Source organism: Bombina bombina, chromosome 5 (assembly GCF_027579735.1).
Source record: "Bombina bombina isolate aBomBom1 chromosome 5, aBomBom1.pri, whole genome shotgun sequence".
Lineage (NCBI taxonomy): Eukaryota > Metazoa > Chordata > Amphibia > Anura > Bombinatoridae > Bombina > Bombina bombina.
In genome coordinates this window covers 470,665,089-470,690,002 of record NC_069503.1, presented here as the reverse complement: position 1 = coordinate 470,690,002, position 24,914 = coordinate 470,665,089, and the positions used below count along the sequence as shown (strand labels likewise).

Sequence of the window (24,914 nt, the reverse complement as noted above, 5' to 3'; positions counted from 1 at the left end):
ATCTGTCCCTTTAAAGAACTAGCTGACAGACCTTTCTCCAATCCTTCTTGGAGAAAAGATAGTATCCTTTGAATCCTAATCTTACTCCATGAGTAACCCTTGGATTCGCACCAGCAAAGATATTTCCGCCATATCTTATAGTAAATTTTTCTGGTGACAGGCTTTCTAGCCTGGATCAGAGTATCTATAACTGATTCCGAAAACCCACGCTTAGCTAGAATCAAGCGTTCAATCTCCAAGCAGTCAGTTGCAGAGAAACTAGGTTTGGATGTTTGAATGGACCTTGAATTAGAAGGTCCTGCCTCAAAGGCAGCTTCCATGGTGGAACCGATGACATATTCACCAGGTCTGCATACCAAGTCCTGCGTGGCTACGCAGGAGCTATCAGAATTACCGAAGCCTTCTCCTGTTTGATCCTGGCTACTAGCCGGGGGAGAAGGGGAAACGGTGGAAAGACATAAGCTAGATTGAACGACCAAGGCGCTACTAAGGCATCTACCAATGTCGCCTTGGGATCCCTGGACCTGGACCCGTAACGTGGAACTTTGGAGTTCTGACGTGACGCCATCAGATCCCGATTTGGAATGCCCCATAGCTGGGTCAGCTGAGCAAAAACCTCCGGGTGGAGTTCCCACTCCCCCGGATGGAAAGTCTGACGACTCCGATAATCCGCTTCCCAGTTGTCCACTCCTGGGATGTGAATTGCTGATAGATGGCAGGAGTGATCCTCTGCCCATTTGATGATCTTGGATACCTCCCTCATCGCCAGGGAACTCTTTGTTCCCCCCTGATGATTGATGTACGCTACAGTCGTCATGTTGTCAGACTGAAATCTGATGAATTTGGCCTTTGCTAATTGAGGCCATGCCTGGAACGCATTGAATATCGCTCTCAATTCCAAAATGTTTATCGGGAGAAGAGATTCTTCCAGAGACCATAGACCCTGAGCCTTCAGGGACTCCCAGACCGCGCCCCAGCCTAAGAGGCTGGCGTCGGTCGTGACAATGATCCACTCCGGTCTTCGGAAACTCATTCCCTGAGACAGGTGATCCTGAGACAACCACCAGAGGAGTGAGTCTCTGGTTTGCTGGTCCATCTGAATCTGGGGAGACAAATCTGCATAATCCCCATTCCATTGTTTGAGCATGCACAGTTGCAATGGTCTTAAATGAATTAGAGCAAAAGGAACCACGTCCATTGCCGCAACCATTAGTCCTATTACCTCCATGCACTGAGCTATGGAGGGTTGAGGAATGGATTGAAGAACTCGACAAGTGTTCAAAAGTTTTAATTTCCTGACTTCTGTCAGAAAGATTTTCATTTCTACCGAGTCTATTATTGTTCCCAGGAAGGGAACCCTTGTGAACGGGGACAGAGAACTTTTTTCTATGTTCACCTTCCACCCGTGAGACCTTAGAAAGGCTAGAACAATGTCCGTATGAGCCCTTGCTTTGTGAAAGGACGACGCCTGTATTAAAATGTCGTCTAGGTAAGGTGCTACTGCAATGCCCCTTGGCCTTAGCACCGCTAGAAGGGACCCTAGCACCTTTGTGAAAATTCTGGGAGCAGTGGCCAATCTGAAGGGAAGAGCCACAAACTGGTAATGCTTGTCCAGAAAGGCGAACCTCAGAAACTGATGGTGATCTTTGTAGATAGGAATATGCAGGTGCGCATCCTTTAAGTCCACGGTAGTCATATATTGACCCTCCTGGATCATTGGTAAAATTGTCCGAATGGTTTCCATTTTGAATGATGGAACTCTAAGGAATTTGTTTAGGATCTTTAAATCCAGAATTGGCCTGAAAGTTTCTTCCTTTTTGGGAACTACAAACAGGTTTGAGTAAAATCCCAGTCCTTGTTCTGCTGTTGGAACTGGGTTTATCACTCCCATTTTTAAAAGGTCTTCTACGCAATGTAAGAATGCCTGTCTCTTTATCTGGTCTAAAGATAAGCAAGACATGTGGAACCTTCCCCTTGGAGGAAGGTCCTTGAATTCTAGAAGATACCCCTGAGAGACAATTTCTAGTGCCCAGGGGTTTGGAATATCTCTTGCCCAGGTCTGAGCAAAGAGAGAAAGTCTGCCCCCTACTAGATCCGGTCCCGGATCGGGTGCTACCCCTTCATGCTGTCTTGGTAGAAGCAGCAGGCTTTTTGGCCTGTTTACCCTTGTTCCAGCCTTGCAATGGTTTCCATGCTGGTTTGGGCTGGGGTGGGTTACCCTCTTGCCTAGTGGCTGTAGAGGTAGAAGCCGGTCCGTTCCTGAAATTGCGAAAGGAACGAAAATTAGACTTATTTTTAACTTTGAAAGGTCTATCCTGTGGAAGGGCATGGCCCTTTCCCCCAGTGATATCTGAAATAATTTCTTTCAACTCTGGCCCGAATAGGGTCTTACCCTTGAAAGGAATATTAAGCAATTTTGTTTTGGACAACACATCCGCCGACCACGATTTTAGCCAAAGCGCCCTACGCGCCACTATTGCGAAACCAGAATTTTTCGCCGCTAATTTAGCTAACTGAAAAGTGGCATCTGTAATGAAAGAATTACCCAACTTCAGGGCGTGAATTCTATCCATGACTTCATCATAAGAAGTCTCCTTCTGGAGCGAGTTTTCTAATTCCTCAAACCAAAAAGCAGCTGCAGTGGTTACAGGAATAATGCAAGAAATTGGTTGAAGAAGAAAACCTTGTTGAACAAAAATTTTCTTAAGTAAACCTAATTTTTTATCTATAGGATCTTTGAAAGCGCAACTGTCTTCTATTGGTATAGTTGTGCGCTTAGCTAGCGTTGAAACTGCCCCCTCGACATTAGGGACCATCTGCCACGCGTCCCTTCTGGGGTCAACAATGGGGAACATTTTCTTAAATATAGGAGGGGGAACAAAAAGGTACACCTGGCTTCCCCCACTCCTTATTCACTATATCCGCCACCCTCTTAGGTATCGGAAACGCATCAGTGTGTACTGGGACCTCTAAGAATTTATCCATTTTACACAATTTTTCTGGGACCACCAAAGGGTCACAATCATCAAGAGTAGCTAGGACCTCCTTAAGTAGAGCGCGCAGGTGTTCAAGCTTAAATTTAAATGCTATGGTATCAGGCTCTGCCTGCTGAGAAACTTTTCCTGTGTCAGAAATTGCTCCCTCAGACAGGCCCTCCCTCACCGCCAAGTCAGATTGATGTGAGGGCACTACAGATAAATTATCCTCTGCGTCTGCTTGCTCATTTTCTGTATTTAAAACTGAGCAATCACGCTTCCTAGGAAAAGCTGGCAGTTTGGATAAAAATGCTGCGAGAGAATTATCCATTACTGCTGCTAACTGTTGCATAGTAATAGCAATTGGCGCGCTAGATGTACTGGGCATCGCTTGCGCGGGCATAGCTGGTGTTGACACAGAAGGAGAGGATAGTGAGCTATCCTCACTACCTTCAGCTAAAGAATCATCTTGGGCTATATTTTTAAGCGTGATTGTACGGTCCTTAAGCTGTTTGGACGCTATGGCACACTTCACACATAAATTTAATGGGGGAACCACCTTGGCCTTTGAACATACAGAACATAGGTTATCTGAAGGGTCAGACATGTTTGACAGACTTAAACAGATCTTCAATGCAATAAAAATTATTTTTGACAAAATCGTTACTGTGTCTTTAAATAATAAAAGGCACACTTTATTACTAAAACATCAAAAAACCATCAAACATCCGATTTTAATGAAATTTTCACCACAGTGTCTTAATGCTTTGAAAGTATTGCACACAAATTTTCAGACCAATTAAACCCTTAATGCCCAAACCGAAGCTAATAACAGCAATTAACCTGTTAAAAACACTACAGTACTATGCCACAGCTTCCACTGTGGCCTTTACCTTCCGTAGGGATTATTTTAGTAGGAAATAAGCCTCTCTGGAGTCTTTTCTGATGCCTCTGGACTCCCCACGTGAAGCTGCATGAACTGCCTAAGCAAAACAACTGATGAAACTCTTGATAGAAGAATAAAAAACTACAACTAAACACCACATACTCTTTACCACCCCCGTGGAGATGCTACTAGTTAGAGCGGCAAAGAGAATGACTGGGGGGGCAGAGCCTGAAGGGAGCTATATGGACAGCTCTGCTGTGTGCTCTCTTTGCCACTTCCTGTAGGGATTGAGAATATCCCACAAGTAAGGATGAAGCCGTGGACCGGATACACCAATGTAGGAGAAAACATAATTTATGCTTACCTGATAAATTTATTTCTCTTGTAGTGTGTTCAGTCCACGGGTCATCCATTACTTATGGGATATATTCTCCTCCCCAACAGGAAGTTGCAAGAGGATCACCCAAGCAGAGCTGCTATATAGCTCCTCCCCTCACATGTCATATCCAGTCATTCGACCGAAACAAGACGAGAAAGGAGAAACTATAGGGTGCAGTGGTGACTGGAGTTATAATTTAAAATTTAGAACCTGCCTCAAATAGACAGGGCGGGCCGTGGACTGAACACACTACAAGAGAAATAAATTTATCAGGTAAGCATAAATTATGTTTTCTCTTGTTAAGTGTGTTCAGTCCACGGGTCCTCCATTACTTATGGGATACCAATACCAAAGCTAAAGTACACGGATGATGGGAGGGACAAGGCAGGAACATTAAATAGAAGGAACCACTGCCTGTAGAACCTTTCTCCCAAAAACAGCCTCCGAAGAAGCAAAAGTGTCAAATTTGTAAAATTTGGAAAAGGTATGAAGTGAAGACCAAGTTGCAGCCTTGCAAATCTGTTCAACAGAGGCCTCATTCTTAAAGGCCCAGGTGGAAGCCACAGCTCTAGTGGAATGAGCTGTAATTCTTTCAGGAGGCTGCTGTCCAGCAGTCTCATAGGCTAAGCGTATTATGCTACGAAGCCAAAAAGAGAGAGAGGTAGCCGAAGCCTTTTGACCCCTCCTCTGTCCAGAGTAAACGACAAACAGAGAAGAAGTTTGTCGAAAATCTTTAGTTGCCTGTAAGTAGAACTTCAGAGCACGGACCACATCTAGATTATGCAAAAGACGTTCCTTCTTTGAAGAAGGATTAGGACATAAGGATGGAACAACAATCTCTTGATTGATATTCTTGTTAGAAACAACTTTAGGTAAAAACCCAGGTTTAGTAAGCAGGACTACCTGGTATGAATGAAAGACCAGATAAGGAGAATCACAATGTAAGGCAGATAACTCAAAGACTCTACGAGCCGAGGAAATAGCCATCAAAAACAGAACTTTCCAAGATAAAAGCTTAATATCAATGGAATGAAGGGGTTCAAACGGAACACCCTGGAGAACTTTAAGAACCAAGTTTAAGCTCCACGGAGGAGCAACAGTTTTAAACACAGGCTTAATCCTAGCCAAAGCCTGACAAAAAGCCTGGACGTCTGGATTCTCTGCCAGACGCTTGTGTAAAAGAATAGACAGAGCAGAAATATGTCCCTTTAGTGAACTAGCGGATAAGCCCTTTTCTAAACCCTCTTGTAGAAAAGACAATATCCTAGGAATCCTAACCTTACTCCATGAGTAACTCTTGGATTCACACCAATATAAATATTTACGCCATATCTTGTGGTAAATTTTTCTGGTAACAGGTTTCCGAGCCTGTATTAATGTATCAATAACCGAATCCGAAAAACCACGCTTTGATAGAATCAAGCGTTCAATTTCCAAGCAGTCAGCCTCAGAGAAATTAGGTTTGGATGGTTGAAAGGACCCTGAATTAGAAGCTCCTGCCTCAGGGGTAGAGACCATGGTGGACAGGACGACATGTCCATTAGGTCTGCATACCAGGTCCTGGTGGCCACGCAGGCGCTATCAGAATCACCGATGCTCTCTCCTGTTTGATCCTGGCAATCAGACGAGGAAGCAACGGAAAAGGTGGAAACACATAAGCTATGTTGAAAACCCAAGGGGCTGCAAGTGCATCTACCAGCACCGCTCCCGGGTCCCTGGACCTGGATCCGTAACAAGGAAGCTTGGCGTTCTGGCGAGATGCCATGAGATCCAGATCCGGTTTGCCCCAAAGAAGAATCAGTTGGGCAAATACCTCCGGGTGAAGTTCCCACTCCCCCGGATGAAAAGTCTGGCGACTTAAAAAATCCGCCTCCCAGTTCTCCACGCCTGGGATGTAGATCGCTGACAGGTGGCAAGAGTGAGACTCTGCCCAGCGAATTATCTTTGAGACTTCCAACATCGCTAGGGAACTCCTGGTTCCCCCTTGATGATTGATGTAAGCCACAGTCGTGATGTTGTCCGACTGAAATCTGATGAACCTCAGTGTTGCCAACTGAGGCCAAGCTAGAAGAGCATTGAATATTGCCCTTAATTCTATAATGTTTATTGGGAGGAGTTTCTCCTCCTGAGTCCACGATCCCTGAGCCTTCAGGGAGTTCCAGACTGCTCCCCAGCCTAGTAGGCTGGCATCTGTTGTTACAATCATCCAATCTGGTCTGCGAAAGGACATTCCTTTGGACAGATGAACCTGTGATAACCACCAGAGAAGAGAATCTCTGGTCTCCTGGTCCAGATTTAGCAAAGGGGACAGATCTGAGTAATCCCCGTTCCATTGACTTAGCATGCATAGTTGCAGCGGTCTGAGATGTAGGCGCGCAAATGGCACTATGTCCATCGCCGCGACCATTAAGCCGATCACTTCCATGCACTGAGCTACCGATGGGCTTGGAATGGAATGAAGGACACGGCAAGCATTGAGAAGTTTTGATAGCCTGGACTCCGTCAGGTAAATCTTCATCTCTACAGAATCTATAAGAGTCCCTAGAAAAGGGACCCTTGTGAGTGGTAACAGAGAACTCTTTTCCACGTTCACTTTCCACCCATGCGACCTCAGAAATGCTAGAACTATCTCTGTATGAGACTTTGCATTTTGAAAACTTGACGCTTGAATCAGAATGTCGTCTAGGTACAGAGCCACCGCTATGCCTCGTGGTCTTAGTACCGCCAGAAGAGAGCCCAGAACCTTTGTAAAAATTCTCGGGGCCGTAGCCAACCCGAAGGGAAGCGCTACAAACTGGTAATGCCTGTCTAGAAAGGCAAAACTTAGGTACCGATAATGATCTTTGTGAATCGGTATGTGAAGGTAGGCATCCTTTAAATCCACTGTGGTCATATATTGACCCGCTTGGATCATGGGTAGGATGGTTCGAATGGTTTCCATCTTGAACGATGGAACCCTTAGGAATTTGTTTAAGATTTTTAAATCTAAGATTGGTCTGAAGGTTCCCTCTTTCTTGGGAACCACAAACAGATTTGAATAAAACCCTTGCCCCTGTTCCGTCCGCAGAACTGGGTGGATCACTCCCATCACTAAGAGGTCTTGTACACATTGTAGAAATGCCTCTTTCTTTACAAGGTTTGTTGATAACCTTGACTGATGAAACCTCCCTTGTGGAGGAGAAGTCTTGAAATCCAGAAGGTATCCCTGAGATATAATCTCCAGTGTCCAGGGATCCTGTACATCTCTTGCCCAAGCCTGGGCGAAGAGAGAGAGTCTGCCCCCCACTAGATCCGTCTCCGGAAAGGGGGCCCTGACTTCATGCTGTCTTAGGGGCGGAAGTAGGCTTTCTGGCCTGCTTGCCCTTGTTCCAAGACTGGTTGCTTTTCCAACCCTGTCTGTAACGAGCAGTAGTTCCTTCCTGTTTTGGAGCGGAGGAAGTTGATGCTGCTCCTGCCTTGAAATTACGAAAGGCATGAAAATTAGACTGTTTGGCCTTTGATTTGGCCCTGTCCTGAGGAAGGGAGTGGCCCTTACCTCCAGTAATGTCAGCAATAATTTCCTTCAAGCCGGGCCCGAATAAGGTCTGCCCTTTGAAAGGAATGTTTAGCAATTTAGACTTAGAAGTTACATCTGCTGACCAGGATTTAAGCCAAAGCGCTCTGCGCGCCTGAATGGCGAATCCGGAATTTTTAGCCGTAAGTTTGGTTAAATGCACTACGGCATCCGAAACAAACGCATTAGCAAGCTTAAGGGTTCTAATCTTGCTCAGAGACTCATCCAATGGTGCTGTGCGAATCGCCTCTTCCAGAGACTCAAACCAGAATGCCGCTGCAGCAGTGACAGGCGCAATGCATGCAAGAGGCTGTAATATAAAACCTTGTTGAATAAACATTTTCTTAAGAAAACCCTCTAATTTATCCATTGGATCTGAGAAAGGACAACTATCCTCCACCAGGATAGTGGTACGCTTGGCTAAAGTAGAAACTGCTCCCTCCACCTTAGGGACCGTCTGCCATAAGTCTCTTGTGGTGGCGTCTATAGGGAACATTTTTCTAAATATCGGAGGAGGGGAAAAAGGCACACCGGGTCTATCCCACTCATTACTAATAATCTCTGTAAGCCTCTTTGGTATAGGAAAAACGTCAGTACACACCGGCACCGCATAGTATTTATCCAGCCTACATAATTTCTCTGGGATTGCCACCGTGTCACAATCATTCAGAGCTGCTAACACCTCTCCTAGCAACACGCGGAGGTTCTCAAGCTTAAATTTAATATTTGAAATTTCTGAATCCGGTCTCCCCGAATCAGAACCATCACCCACAGAATGAAGCTCTCCGTCCTCATGTTCTGCAAATTGTGACGCAGTATCAGACATGGCTCTCGTGTCATCGGCGCGCTCTGTCCTTAACCCAGAACTGTCGCGCTTGCCTCTTAACTCTGGCATATTGTATAACACTTCTTTCATAACATTAGCCATATCATGTAAAGTGATTTGTAAGGGCCTTGATGTACTTGGCGCCTCAATCTCACGCACCTCCCGAGCGGGAGACGAAGGTACTGACACGTGAGGAGAGTTAGACGGCATAACTGTCCCCTCGTTGTCTGGTGATAATTTTTTAAGCGGTACAGATTGATTTTTCAAAGTAACATCAATACAATTGGTACACATATTTCTATTGGGCTCCACAACGGCTTTTAAACATAATGAACAAGCAGATTCCTCTGTATCAGACATGTTTAAACAGACTAGCAATGAAGCTAGCAAGCTTGGAAAATACTTTCAATAAGTTTGCAAGAAATATAAAAAACGCTGCAGCGCTTTTTAACACAGTTGAGTAATCTAAAGAATAATTCAGTTATAGTCAACAATTCTTTAAATGTATTAATTAGCAGAGGATTGCACCCATTAGCAACCGGATGATTAACCCCTCAGTACCCAAAAAAACGGATATCAAATTAATATAAAACGTTTTTATCACAGTCTAACACACTGTCACAGGTCTGCTGTGACTGATTACCTCCCTCAAAAAACGAATTTTGAAGACCCCTGAGCTCTCTAGAGACGTCCTGGATCAAGGAGGAAGAAGCAGGAAGACTGTGCTAGAATTTTAACTGCGCAACAAGGCGCTAAAAAGAGGCCCCTCCCGCTCATTTACAACAGTGGGAGACCTGATATAACGGTTTCTATGCAGAAATATACGTTAGCCATGTGGAAAAAAACTCATGCCCAAAGGATTTATCACCAAAGTACCTCACAAAACGAATAACATGCCAGTAAACGTTTTGAAAATAAACTTCTTTAAATGTCATGCAAAGTTATTACTAAGCCTGCAACCAGTCGCTACCACTGCAGATAAGGCTTAAGCATTATTTCAGTATTAACAGTATTTTCACAGTCAAATTCTAGTCCCTAGAAAATAACTCTATTGTGCATACATTTATCAGCCTGATACCAGTCACTACTACTGCATTTAAGGCTGTACTTACATCATACGGGTAACAGCAGTATTTTCTTAGTCAATTCCATTCCCAGAAAATATTGTACTGCACATACCTCATTTGCGGTGGACCCCGCATGCTATTCCCATGTTCTGAAGTTACCCCACTCCTCAGAATGTCGAGAACAGCCAGTGGATCTTAGTTACGCCTGCTAAGATCATAGAAAACGCAGGCAGTTTCTTCTTCCAAATACAGCCTGAGATAGAAAAAAACAGCACACTCCGGTGCCATTTAAAATAACAAACTTTTGATTGAAGAATAATTAAGTAAAAACTCCAACTCCTCCAGCGACCTCCTTCTTTGTTGAGGGTTGCAAGAGAATGACTGGATATGACATGTGAGGGGAGGAGCTATATAGCAGCTCTGCTTGGGTGATCCTCTTGCAACTTCCTGTTGGGGAGGAGAATATATCCCATAAGTAATGGATGACCCGTGGACTGAACACACTTAACAAGAGAAATATAATTTATTACCAGGGTCCAATAAGGACTTGTTGTGAAGGTGAGTGTGAATTACTCTAAGTAATGGTTATATAGTATGCAGTTGGGTCAGACATGCTTACCTGATAAATGTATTTCTTTTCTGACACGATGAGTCCACGGATCATCTTAATTACTAATGGGATATTCACCTCCTGGTCAGCAGGAGGCGGCAAAGAGCACCACAGCAGAGCTGTTAAATAGCTCCTCCCTTTCCTCCCACTCCAGTCATTCGACCGAAGTTAAGAATAGAAAGGAAAAAACAAGGTGCAGAGGTGTCTGAAGTTTATAATAACCAACAACCTGTCTTACAAGAACAGGGCGGGCCGTGGACTCATCGTGTCAAAAAAGAAATACATTTATCAGGAAAGCATACATTTTCTTTTCTTTTTTATGACACAAGTCCACGAATCATCTTAATTACTAATGGCATTCAATACCCAAGCTGGAGTACACAGATGATACGGGAGGTACAAGACAGGGAACCTAAACGGAAGGCACCACTGCTTGAAGAAAATTTCTCCCAAAAGCGGCCTCAGCCAAGGCAAAAGTCTCAAATTTGTAGAACTTTGAAAAAGTGTGAAGAGAGGACCAAGTTGCAGCCTTGCAAATCTGATCCACAGAAGCTTCATTTTTGAATGCCCATGAGGAAGCAACAGCCCTCGTGGAATGAGCCGTAACTCTCAGGAGGCTGCTGTCCAGCAGTCTCATATGCAAAACGTATGATACTCTTCAGCCAAAAAGAAATAAGTAGCCGTAGCTTTCTGCCCCTTTCGTTTTCCGGGGAAAACCACAAACAAGGAAGAAGACTGTTGAAAATCCTTAGTCACCTGCAGGTAGAACTTTAAGGCAAAAACCACGTCCAAATTGTGCAGAAGCCGTTCCCTTCTGAGGTGTAAGATTAGGACACAAGAAAGGAACAGCAATCTCCTGATTAATGTTCAGATCAGAAACAACCTTAAGAAGAAATCCTAATTTAGTACGTAAAACTACCTTATCAGAATGAAGAATAAGGTAATGAGAACTCCTACTGCAATGCCAAAAGTTCTGAAACTCTGCGAGCAGAAGAAATGGCAACAAGAAATAAAACTTTCCAAGATAACAGTTTAAAGGGACAGTCAACACCAGAATTTGTTGTTTAAAAAGAAAGATAATCCCTTTATTACCCGTTCCCCAGTTTTGCACAACCAACACAGTTATATTAATATACTTTTTACCTCTGTAATTATCTTGTATCTAAGCTTCTGCTGACTGCCCCCTTATTTCAGTTCTTTTGACAGACATGCAGTTTAGCCAATCAGTGCTCAGTCCTAGGTCACTTTACGTGCATGAGCTCAATGTTATCTATATGAAACGTGAACTAATGCCCTCTAGTGGTCAAAATGCATTCAGATTAGAGGCAGTCTTCAAGGTCTAAGAAATTAGCATATGAACCTCCTAGTTTTAGCTTTCAACTAAGAATAGCAAGAGAACAAAGCAAAATTGGTGATAAAAGTAAATTGGGAAGTTGTTTAAAATTGCATGCCCTATTTAAAACATGAGTTTTTTTTGGACTTAACTGTCCCTTTAATATCTAAGGAATGCATAGGCTCAAAACGGAGCCCCTTGAAGAACTTTAAAAACTAAATTCAGACTCCATGGAGGAGTAACTGGTTTGAACACAGGCCTGATCCTAACCAAGGCCTGACAAAATAATTGAACATTTGGAACATCTGCCAGACGTTTGTGTAACCAAATAGACAAGGCAGAGATTTGACCCGTTGCGGAACTTGTCAATAATACTTTCTCCAAACCCTCTTGAAGAAAAGACAAAATTCTAGGAATCCTAACTCTACTCCATGAGTAGCCTTTGGACTCACACCAATATAGATATTTAAGCCATATCTTATCGTAAATCTTTCTAGTTACAGGCTTACGCACCTGAATCATGGTCTCAATGAACGATTCAGAAAAACCCTGCTTGGATAAAAATAGAGGTTCAATCTCCAAGGAAGGGCCCTTGAATTAACAGGTCCTTCCTCAACGGAAAACTCCACGGTGGCAGAGATGACATGTCCACCAGATCTGCATACCAAATCCTGTGAGGCCAAGCTGGTGCAATGAGGATCACCAATGCCCTCTCCTGCTTGATTCGAGCAATGACCCGAGGAAAAAAAGCAAACTGAGGAAATAGGTATGCTAGACTGAAGGTCCAAGGAACCACTAGAGCATCTATCAAGTCCCTGGACCTCGATCCGTATCTCGGGAGCTTGGCATTCTGGTGAGATGCCATAGATCCACTTCCGGCTGACCCCACTTGAGAATGAGGCTGCAGAACACTTCCGGATGAAGTTCCCACTCCCCCGGATGAAAGGTCTGCCTGCTCAAATAATCTGCCTCCCAGTTGTCCACCCCTGGGATGTGGATCGCCGACAGGCAGCAAGAATTGTTGTATATAGCACTCAAGGGGTTAAAGGGACAGTCTACACCAGAATTTTTATTGTTTTAAAGATAGATAATCTCTTAATTACCCATTTCCCAGTTTTGCATAACCAACACAGTTATAATAATATACTTTTACCTCTGTGATTATCTTGTATCTAAGCCTCTGCAAACTGCCCCTTTTTTCAGTTCTTTTGACAGACTTGCAGTCTAGCCAATCAGTGCCTGCTCCAAGATAACTTCACGTGCACGAGCACAGTTATCTATATGAAAAAATGCAATCTGAAAGAGGTGGGCTTCAAGGTCTAAGAAATTAGCATATAAACCTCCTAGGTTAAGCTTTCAACTAAGAATACCAAGAGAACAAAGCAAAATTGGTGAAAGTAAATTGTAAAATTGTTTAAAATTACATGCTCTATCTGAATCATGAAAGTTTATTTTGGCCTAGACTGTCCCTTTAAATGTAAATACCAATGTCCGAGAAGAGATACTATATAGAATGTCAGACAAAATAATAGAGTCTTGAGTAATCATTAACAACTTATGAGAGGTTAAAATATAACTTATTAGAAGTGCAATTTAAAATAGGAAAAACACACGTTAAGAATCACTCTTAGGAGCCCATTGGAAATGAAGTAATAAATATCACTTGTTGGAGCTGGCTAAGACTGTTGGGACGGATCAAGAACAACTTTAATGTGGATATATAGTTGCAACCATCATTGACACAGAATAACTTGTATTGTAACAGAGCTAGATAGGTTAGTGTCCAAAGTAGCGTACACACCGTTATTTAACAAAGCAGTGTCGTTATCTTACAAGCTCAGAGGTGTTGTTGGACAATATACCTGTGCCTTGAAACAGAGGCTGGATTCTCTAACAAGGCAGAATAAAGCCTTATCAAAGTTTTGATACAATTGTGTACTGACTGTCACAACTGTCTGTTCGTATATTGGACATAAAAAATGAAAGCGTCTAAACAGTGTTGGTATATGTTGTAAAGATTAATACTTCCACATATATATACTGAATTGGACAGAGCCAATTATGATACACTTGCTTACAGATAGTAATTACATTGATTAGAAACCAGCCCGAAATTCAAGACTTGCAATAGCTGAGGTTTAAAGTAATATATCTAGTTAACCGTGTCGGTTTGCTTAAGCATAAGGATAATGGATAGTACACATATATAAATGTATTTGTATAAATATTGTGTAGTCCGTTAAGACACTGTGACAAGTAAGTTAACGTTTATACTCGTATAATTAACCACAGTTTATTGTGTCAATTTCTAACACCTACCCTTAACTAAGCAAAAAACAACTATAAATGCTGACTTTATATGCAAAGCCAGCTCGCAACTCAAAACTTGCAATGACTGGGGCTCAAATGATATACCCTGCTTCCAGTATAGATTGGTTTAGGCTTGGGAGCTTAGGAGGATGCTCATATATAAATGTAACAACGAAGATATTGTGTTATTCATTGAACAATATATTAAACAAATGGTATTAATAATGTTAGAGTTGCGCGTGAATTATAATATTAGCTACTTGATATATGCTTTTAACTACGCAGAAACAACTTTAATACCATACAGGTAAAAAATAAATAACATTTGTAACCCCCTCTAGATGCAGCCCACAGCTCTAAACTCACAAAAAATAGGGCTTGAATAATATATTCTGCTGCCTGTATATGCTAGTTTAGACGTTAATGCATACAATGATACTCGTGTGTACATAGTGTATCAGGCAGATCTACTTTTATAATCGCATCATTTCCCACCGATTATTATGTTAGAAGCAAGTTATAGATGTAAATACCCCCTAAGGTATATTGCAAAGTTTATGTAATTTTTATCATTAAGTCTATCATGGAACATAAAGTTGTCCAATATTAAAAGACAGACACAAAATAGTCTTTACAAGATCCTATATTATAATTAACCCAGCATAGAGCCACTCTGTTAATGGTTAAAGTAAATATATTGAGTGAATAAGAACAATAGGCCACCTAAGGCATACTAAAAATACAGGAGCTCCTAGGACTTCTCACCAGTACCCTAACGTCCCTAACATGTTTTGCGTTTCGGCTTTTTCAAAGAGTAAGCACGCCGCTCACTGACTGGTCTTTTATAGCGTGGTAGTCACGCCTCTTAGGATGATGTCATCAGTTGTTAGTCAATCACCAGCCTTCCAGTGTCAGTCCGTGTCATCATAGAAACTAGATCGAACAACACGATCAGTTTGAACACTACAGGCAAAAATGCTGTTAAGAATCTAAGTTCTAACGTTTGAGGTGTATTGCTGAAATTTTGTTTATTATTAGTAAGAAAATATATACCTGTAATAATAAGTAATCTTGCCTAAAAATAAATAGACCGAATATTGCTATAATAATCAATCCTTAGGTGTAGTTTGTCAACAAGAATAATAACACTTGTGATTGGTCATACATCCATATTAGCAGAGTTATTATAAGTAAATGGTTTGCATAGTTAGATACTAAGGCCATGGGCTAATTGCATTTAAAAAAATAGTGATATTATACTAGTGCCTTACTAGTGTGTGCTGGGAGTGAAGTATTTTGTGGTAATATAACTTGAAAAACAAGTTTAGTGCTACTGTAATTTAAATGATGAATTATAACAAAATAACTAGTGAATATTACATTATACTATGTGCATTATACATTTTTAAAAAAGGAAATTTATGCTTACCTGATAAATTAATTTCTTTTACAATATACCAAGTCCACGGGTTTCATCCTTTAATTTGGAAAAAGTATGAAGGGAGGACCAAGTCGCAGCCTTACAAATCTGTTCAACAGAAGCATCGTTTTTAAAAGCCCAAGTGGAAGCCACAGCTCTAGTGGAATGAGTCGTAATCTTTTCAGGGGGCTGCTGTCCAGAAGTCTCATATGCCAGGCGGACGATGCTTCTCAGCCAAAAAGAAAGAGAGGTAGCCGTAGCTTTTTGACCCCTACGCTTCCCAGAATAAACAACACACAGGGAAGATGTTTGACGGAAATCCTTGGTCGCTTGTAAATAAAATTTTAAAGAGCGAACCACATCCAAATTATGTAACTAACGTTCCTTCTTAGAGGAAGGATTAGGACACAAGGAAGGAACCACAATTTCCTGATTAATATTCTTATTTGAAACAACCTTAGGAAGGAATCCAGGTTTAGTACGCAAAACCACCTTATCAGAATGGAATATAAGATAAGGGTAATCACATTGAAATGCAGAAAGCTCAAACTCTTCGAGCCGAAAAAATAGCTACTAAAAACAAAACTTTCCAAGATAACAGTTTAACATCTATGGAATGCATGGGTTCAAACGGAACCCCTTGAAGAACTTTAAGAACTAAATTCAAGCTCCATGGTGGAGCAATTGTTTTAAACACAGGCTTTATACTGATTAAAGCCTGACAAAAAGCCTGAACATCTGGGACATCTGCCAGACGCTTGTGAAGCAAAATTGACAAAGCAGAAATTTGTCCCTTCAAAGAACTTGCCAATAATCCCTTCTCCAATCCTTCTTGGAGAAAAGACAAAATCCTAGAAATCCTAATCTTACTCCATGAGTAACCCTTGGATTCACACCATATCATATGGTAAATTTTTCTAGTAACCGGATTGCGATAAAATCAAGCGTTCAATCTCCAAGCAGTCAGCTTTGGATGTTGGAAAGGACCTTGAATGAGAAGGTCCTTTCTCAATGGCAGTCTCCACGGTGGCAGAGATGACATGTCCACTAGATCTGCATACCAGGTCCTGCATGGCCACGCAGGCGCTATTAGAATTACTGAAGCCCTCTCCTGTTTGATTCTGGCAATCACACAAGGAAGGAGAGGAAAAGGTGGAAACACATAAGCCAGGTTGAACGACCAAGGTACTGCTAGAGCATCTATCAGTACAGTCTGGGGATCCCTTGACCTGGACCCGTAACGTGGAAGTTTGGCATTCTGTCGAGATGCCATCAGATCCAATTCCGGTGTGCCCCATTGATGAATCAAGTTTGCAAACACCTCCGGATGAAGTTCCCACTCTTAGATGAAAAGTCTGACGACTTAGAAAATCCGCTTCCCAGTTTTCTACTCCTGGGATATAGATCGCAGACAGATGGCAAGAGTAAGCCTCTGCCCATCGAATTATCTTTGATACTTCTATCATCGCTGGAGAACTCCTTGTTCCCCCCTGATGATTGATACATGCCTTTGTCGTGATATTGTTCAACTGGAATCTTATGAATTTGGCCGAAGCCAACTGAGGCCACGCCAGCAGCGCATTGAATATCACTCTCAGTTCCAGAATATTGATTGGCAATTGAGACTCCACCTGAGTCCCCACACCCTGAGCCTTCAGGGAATTCCAGACTGCACCCCAGGAGACTGGCGTCCATTGTTACGATTACCCAAGAAGGCCTGCGGAAGCACATCTCTTGGGATAGATTGTCCTGTGACAACCACCACCAAAGAGCGTCTCTGGTCCAGATTTAGCTGAGGAAATAAATTCGCATAATCCCCATTCCACTGACTGAGCATGCACAGTTGTAGTGGTCTGAGATGAAAGCGAGCAAACGGGATGATATCCATTGCTGCTACCATTAGTCCGATAACTTCCATACACTGAGCCACTGATGGCTGATGAATGGACTGCAGAGCTCTGCAAGTATTTAGAATCTTTGATTTTCTGACTTCTGTCAGAAATATTTTCATGTTTACCGAGTCTATCAGAGTTCCCAGGAATGGAACTCTTGTCTGTGGAACTAGTGAACTTTTTCTACATTCACTTTCCAACAGTGAATTCTTAGAAATGACAACACGATGTCCGTGTGAGATTTGGACAGATGATAGGTTGACGCCTGGATCACGATATCGTCCAGATAGGGCACCACTGCTATGCCTCGCGGCCTGAGAACCGCTAGAAGAGACCCTAGAACAGGGGTGTCCAAACTTTGCTCTCCAGAGGTTTTGGAACTACATTTTCGATGATGCTCAGCCAGCATTTTATCTAGCTGAGCATCATGGGAAATGTAGTTCCAAAACCTCTGGAGAGCAAAGTTTGGACACCCCTGCCCTAGAACCTTTGTGAAGATCCTGGGAGCCGTGGCACAAACTGGTAATGTTTGTCCTGAAATGCAAATCGCAGGAACGGATGATGATCCTTGTGGATAGGAATGTGAAGGTACCCATCCTTCAGGTCCACCGTGGTCATGTATTGACCCTCCTGGATCATTGGCAAAATTGTACGAATAGTCTCCATCTTGAACGATGGGACTCTGAGAAACTTGTTTAGACATTTGAGATGTAAAAATCGGTCTGAAGGTTCCCTTTTTTTTTGGGAACCACGAATAGGTTTGAATAGAACCCCTGCCCCTGTTCCAGATCTGGAACTGGGCAAATTACACACATGGTGTAGAGGTCTTTTACACAGCGTAAGAACGCCTCTCTTTTTGTCTGGTCTACAGACAATCGTGAAAGACGAAATCTTCCCCTTGGGAGGAAGTCCTTGAATTCCAACTGATACCCCTGGGTCACAATTTCCATCCCTGTACATCCCTTGCCCAAGCCTGAGCAAAGAGAGTCTGCCCCCTACTAGATCCGATCTCGGATCAGAGACTGCCCCTTCATGCTGTCTTGGTAGCAGCAGCGGGCTTTTTGACTTGTTTACCCTTATTCCAGGCCTGGTTAGGTCTCCAGACAGCCTTGGATTGAGCAAAGTTCCCTTCCTGCTTAGTGGAGGAAGAGGAAGCAGAGGATGTTCCTTTAAAGTTTCTAAATGAACGAAAATTATTTTGTTTACTCCTCATCTTGAGGGGCTTGTCCTGAGGTAGGGTGTGACCCTTACCTCCAGTAATGTCAGAGATTATTTCCTTCAGCTCAGGCCCGAATAGGGTCTTGCCTTTGAAGGGAACAGATAAAAGCTTACATTTAGACGATATGTCAGCCGACCATGACTTTAGCCATAACGCTCTACAATGGCAAAGCCTGCGTTTTTCGCTGCTAATTTTGCAAGTTGAAAAGCAACATCAGACATAAAAAGAATTTGCTAGTTTAAGAGCCTTAATTCTGTCTAAAATGTCCTCTAAAAGGTGTCTCAACCTTCAGAGACTCTTCCAGGGCGTCAAAACAAAAGGCAGCTGCAGTAGTTACTGGAACCATGCAGGCTATAGGCTGTAAGAGAAAACCCTGGTGAACAAATAGTTTCTTTAGAAGACCCTCTATTTTTTTATCCATAGGGTCTTTAAAAGCAGAACTGTCCTCAATGGGTATAGTTGTACGTTTAGCTAAAAGTAGATATAGCTCCATCCACCTTGGGAACCAATTGCCAGGAGTCCCGTATGGTGTCAGATATGGGAAACATTTTCTTAAAATTAGGAGGGGGAGAAAACGGTATAACCTGGTCTATCCCATTCCTTCTTAACAATTTCAGAAATTCTCTTAGGAACCGGAAAAACATCCGTGTAAGTAGGTACTTCCAAATATTTTTCCATTTTACACAATTTTTCTGGGGGAATTGTGATAGGGTCACAATCATCCAGAGTCGCCAGAACCTCCCTGAGCAATAAGCGGAGGTGTTCTAATTTGAATTTAAAGGACATGACGTCCGAATCTGTCTGAGGTAATAAACTTCCTGACGCTGAAAGTTCTCCCTCAGACATAAAACCCTAACCCCGAAATCAGAACATTGTGAGGGTGCATCGGAAATATCCACTAAGGCATCAGAGGGTTCAGTATTAACATTAATATCTGACCTATGGCGTTTACCCTGCAAACCTGGCAGTTTGGATAATACCTCTGTAAGGGTAGTAGACATAACTGCAGCCATATCTTACAAAGTAAAAGAAGTAGACGCACTAGAAGTACTTGGCGTCGCTTGTGCGGGCATTAAAGGTTGAGACACTTGGGGAGAATTAGGTGGCATATCCTGGTTCTCTTCAGACTGAGAATCATCCTTAGGCACACTATCATTACCTAAAATATGATCTTCACAGTGTAGGGCCCTTTCAATACAAGGAGGACACAATGTAAGAGGGGGTTCCACAATGGCTTCTAAACACATAGAACACTGACTTTCCTCATTGTCAGACATGTTGAACAGACTAGTAATAACAGCACAAGTCATTAATCTTTATTATGTGCGAAAAACAATTTAGTTAAAAAAAACGTTACTGTACCTTTAAGGAAAAAAAAGTGTACACAGTTTTCCCCAAAGTGCTAAAACGTTAAGGAAAATTGAAAATTTTGATAGGGAAAGCACCTAATGTGCAGTCAGATATTGCACCCCTCCTCAGTCATCTTGTAGGAAGCAAACAAGTATCTCAGTTACAACCGCTGAGATCATCAGACTCAAGGCAGAATTCTTCTTCTATGTCCTGCCTGAGGATAAATAGTACTCATCGGTACCATTTTAAAATAAAAAAACTCTTGATTGAAGAAACTAAAACTATTATTTTATCACCTCTTAACTTTACCCTTCCTATTACTAGCATAGGCAAAGAGAATGACTGGGGGGAGGAGTTAAGGGAGGAGCTATATAGCAGCTCTGCTGTGGTGCTCTTTGCCACTTCCTGTTAGCAGAAGGAATATATCCCCCAAGTAAAGGATGAAACCCGTGGACTCTGTATATCTTGTAAAAGAAAACAATAACTTAAGCGTACATTCATAAATACAGTGCAGATACTGCTTCAATGTCTCCACACTAAAAATAATAACGGAGATCTGTGAATATGTGTGAAGAATAAAATCACAAATAAAATTACTCAAATACATGACATTACACAGTAATGAGTGACCGAAAATAATTTAGTGAACGTTATCGTATCTAGTGTTAACCCATGATCATATTGGATGGCCAAACCCCCTATTTTAATATTATAAGTTTAAAAATTACAAAGTTGCAATATTGGCATTCATTATCTTGAGTTATAGTTTAAAATGAATATGGTTTCTAAAAATTAACTGTATTAGGAGTGGAGTTGCTACCCCAAGGTTCTTTATAGAAAGGGAGAGAAATTGTTGAGCTCATTGAGGCCGAATGGATGAACTGTATTTAAAAAGGAAAATCCATTTGCTTTCAGATTTTAATAGAGTTTGCTCCACATCCCCTCCTCTAATTCCAATTCTAATTTTTTACCTGTATGGTATTAAAGTTGTTTCTGCGTAGTTTAAAGCATATATCGAGTAGCTAATATTATAAATCACTAGCAACTCTAAGATTATTAATACCATTTAATATATTGTTCAATGAATAACACAATATCTTCGTTGTTACATTTATATATGAGCATCCTCATAAGCTCCCAAGCCTAAACCAATCTATACTGGAAGCAGGGTATATCATTTGAGCCCCAGTCATTGCAAGTTTTGAGTTGCGAGCTGGCTTTGCAAATAAAGTCAGCATTTATAGTTGTTTTTTGCTTAGTTAAAGGGCCATAATACCCAAATGTTTAAACACTTTAAAGTGATGCAGCATAGCTGTAAAAAGCTGACTAGAAAATATCTCCTGAACATCTCTATGTAAAAAAGAAAGATATTTTACCTCAAAAGTTCCTCAGTAGCCACCTCCCATTGTAAAGGACTTCTAAGCAGCATTTTAGTGTGTCTGTCCTGGGACGTCTGAAGGGATGAGCATCGTGCACTCTCATCTTATTTCACCAATCAGGTAAAGGAAGTTTACAATGAAATCTCATGAGAGTCAAGTCAAATCTCATGAGAACACAGTAAAAGTTCATGACCTCAGCACTGCTGATGCTGATTGGCTGCAGTTCATTTCTTTTTTATTTTTTTACCTGCAGCTGGGAGCAGTTGAGTATAACTTTTTACACAGAACTTACTCTGCTGAGCTGAGGAGATTCTGATGTAAAATATCTTCCTTTTTTACATAGAGATGCTCAGGTGATATTTTCCTGTCAGCTTTTTACAGTTAAACTGCATCAGTTTCAAGTGATTTAGCATATGAGTATTATGTCCCTTTAAGGGTAGGTGTTAGAAATTGACACAATAAACTGTGGTTAATTATACGAGTATAAACGTTAACTTACTTGTCACAGTGTCTAAGGGACTACACAATATTTATACAAATACATTTATATATGTGTACTATCCATTATCCTTATGCTTAAGCAAACCGACACGGTTAGCTAGACATATTACTTTAAACCTCAGCTATTGCAAGTCTTGAATTGCGGGCTGGTTTCTAATCAATGTAGTTACTATCTGTAAGCAAGTGTATCATAATTGGCTCTGTCCAATTAAGTATATATATATGTGGAAGTATTAATCTTTACAACATATAAAAACACTGTTTAGACGCTTTCATTTTTTATGTCCAATATACGAACAGACAGTTGTGACAGAGTCAGTACACAATTGTATCAAATCTTTGATAAGGCTTTATTCTGCCTTGTTAGAGAATCCAGCCTGTTTTTCAAGGCACATGTATATTGTCCAACAACACCTCTGAGCTTGTAAGATAATGACACTGCATTGTTAAATAACGGTGTGTACGCTACTTTGGACACTAACCTATCTAGCTCTGTTACAATACAAGTTATTCTGTGTCAATGATGGTTGCAACTATATATCCACATTAAAGTTGTTGTTGATCCGTCCCAACAGTCTTATCCAGCTCCAACAAGTGATATTTATTACTTCATTTCCAATAGGCTCCTAACTGATTTTTACACACACACACACACACACACACACACACACATACACAAGAGTGTGAGAACACACACATTAATTATACATAGTAAAACAAACTTGCACTATAGTTTCATAATTTATTCTGCCCTTTTTTACTGTAATTTAAGTCTGAAAGTTGTGGATTTTCCAAACCTGAAAACAAAGGGCACACAGCAGACTTCTCAAAACTAACCTTAAACTTTAAAACAGTTATATGGTCAGAAGTGAAAAAAATACATGCTGTAACAAATTAGAGCATATCACTTTTTACACTAGTAAGTCTCATTAAATGTTTTGTTGCTAGCCATCTTGCATCTATAAGATACTGTAAACAAGAGCATATAAAAAGACAGGTGATAATGAAGTTATGTGGCTTTAAATGATCGAAATACCTCTTCAACAAATAAACTGACTACTTGTTTAATCTATTTATAAAATGTACCAGAAGGTAGAAGCCAGTTGCTTGCAGCTACAAGACCATCATTTTCGTCTTCCAGATTTTCTGCACTCGGTCCCTCTTCATTTAAATGAAAAATATGAATGAATAAGGTGCATTTGTTGAGATCTATAGGCTGCAAAAAAATGAAAATAAAACAAAAATAATTGATTTTAAATTGAACAGAAAAAATAGAGGACCGTTAATAGCAATAAACAAAATTCTGCCAGTTATGAAATAAGAATATTGACTAAACTGTATGAACTTGCAATAAATAAGATAAGAAATACAACATTAGGCAAGCTATTCCAGTACTATTGCTGGCAAAAGAAGAAAAGCTTTGTGCTTCTTAAAGTAGGGTTAAACAACGAGAAACTGATTAAAAGATGCATGAACACCACATGTTTTAAATTGAGTGCCTTTATATGGCATTTAAATGTAAAGATGCATAGAGTCCTTAAAGGGTCATTAAACACTAAATATATTTTATAGTCAAAGTGGATAAAAATAATTTAAAAAAAAATAAATTATTTTTTTAAATAAGGGGAAAAAAAATCTATTTAAAATAGATTATAATCTAAAGGTTATTCATCCTGAAATATGTGTTTTTAAATATATAGCGCAAGATGCTGTATATTCCTGGCTGTAATGTTTAATTTTCTTGTTAAATTCCATTAATCTATTCACAATATCATGCTCTCCCAGAGGTTTCTGTCGGATTATTTTTGGGCAATTTTTCTATCTTGAAGATATTATCACATATTATTGGTTTTGTACTTCTCAAAACTGTGAATTTGTGTCTGCAGAAATAACATGGCCCATCCTCACAGCAAACAAAATATATTGTAAAATAAAACAGAGTTCGAAATAGACCTTAAAGGGACAGTCAAGTCCAAAAAAAACTTTCATGTTTTAAATAGGAAATGCAATTTTAAACAACTTCCCAATTTACTTTTATCACCAATTTTGCTTTGTTCTCTTGCTATTCTTAGTTGAAAGCTAAAACTAGGAGGTTCATATGCTAATTTCTTAGACCTTGAAGACTGCCTCTAATCTGAATACATTTTGACCACTAGAGGGCATTAGTTCACATGTTTCATATAGATTACATTGAGCTCATGCATGTAAAGTGGCCTAGGACTGAGCACTGATTGGCTAAACCGCATGTCTGTCAAAAGAACTGAAATAAGGGGGCAGTCAGCATAAGCTTAGATACAAGATAACACGTATATTATTATAACTGTGTTGGTTATGCAAAACTGGGGAATGGGTAATAAAGGGATTATCTTTCTTTTTAAACAACAAAAATTCTGGTGTTGACTGTCCCTTTAAAGGGACATAATCATGAAAAATAACTTTTACGTTTCAGATAGAGTCCCTTTAATGCCCTTGCTCCCCTGCAAATCTATGTACACAGAATCAACTGATACTAAGTTTCAAGCAGCTCAATGGATAGAAGATTGTTTGGAGAAAAATAGATCTGCACAAGGACCTAAGTGTGAGGAGGGAGGTGAAAGCCTTAAAAATGAAATATTTTGAAATGTAGATATTATTAAAGGTACACTAAATCCAAATTTTCTCTTTCATGATTCAGATAGAACATACAACTTTAAGCAACTTTCTAATTTACTCCTTTTATAAATTTTTCTTCGTTCTTTTGTTATCTTTATTTGAAAAAGACAACATCTAAGCTAAGGAGCCAGCCAATTTTTGTTTCAGACACTGGACAGCACTTGTTTATTGTCAGCAAGGACAACCTAGGCTGTGAACCAAAAATGGGCCGTCTTCTAAACTTACATTCTTGCTTATCAAATAAAGATAGCAAGAGAATGAAGAAAACTTGATAACAGGAGTAAATTAGAAAGTTGCTTAAAAACATCATTTATGTAAGAACTTACCTGATAAATTCATTTCTTTCATATTGGCAAGAGTCCATGAGCTAGTGACATATGGGATATACAATCCTACCAGGATGGGCAAAGTTTCCCAAACCTCAAAATGCCTATAAATACACCCCTCACCACACCCACAATTCAGTTTTACAAATAGCCAAGAAGTGGGGTGATAAAGAAAGGAGTAAAAAGCATCAACAAAGGAATTTGGAAATAATTGTGTTTTATACAAAAAATCATAA

At 40.7% G+C, this 24,914-nt stretch overlaps 1 protein-coding gene across 1 annotated transcript in view; it reads right to left on the bottom strand.

Annotated features, from left to right (window-relative positions):
- The window catches only part of TRIP13 (thyroid hormone receptor interactor 13), a 123,624-nt gene that overhangs the window by 70,223 nt on the left and 28,487 nt on the right, over window positions 1-24,914 (bottom strand). Inside the window, exon 4 of the mRNA XM_053714355.1 lies at window positions 22,787-22,916. Within this exon, the coding sequence (XP_053570330.1) occupies window positions 22,787-22,916 (130 nt within the window). The remainder of the gene's footprint in view (window positions 1-22,786; window positions 22,917-24,914) is intronic.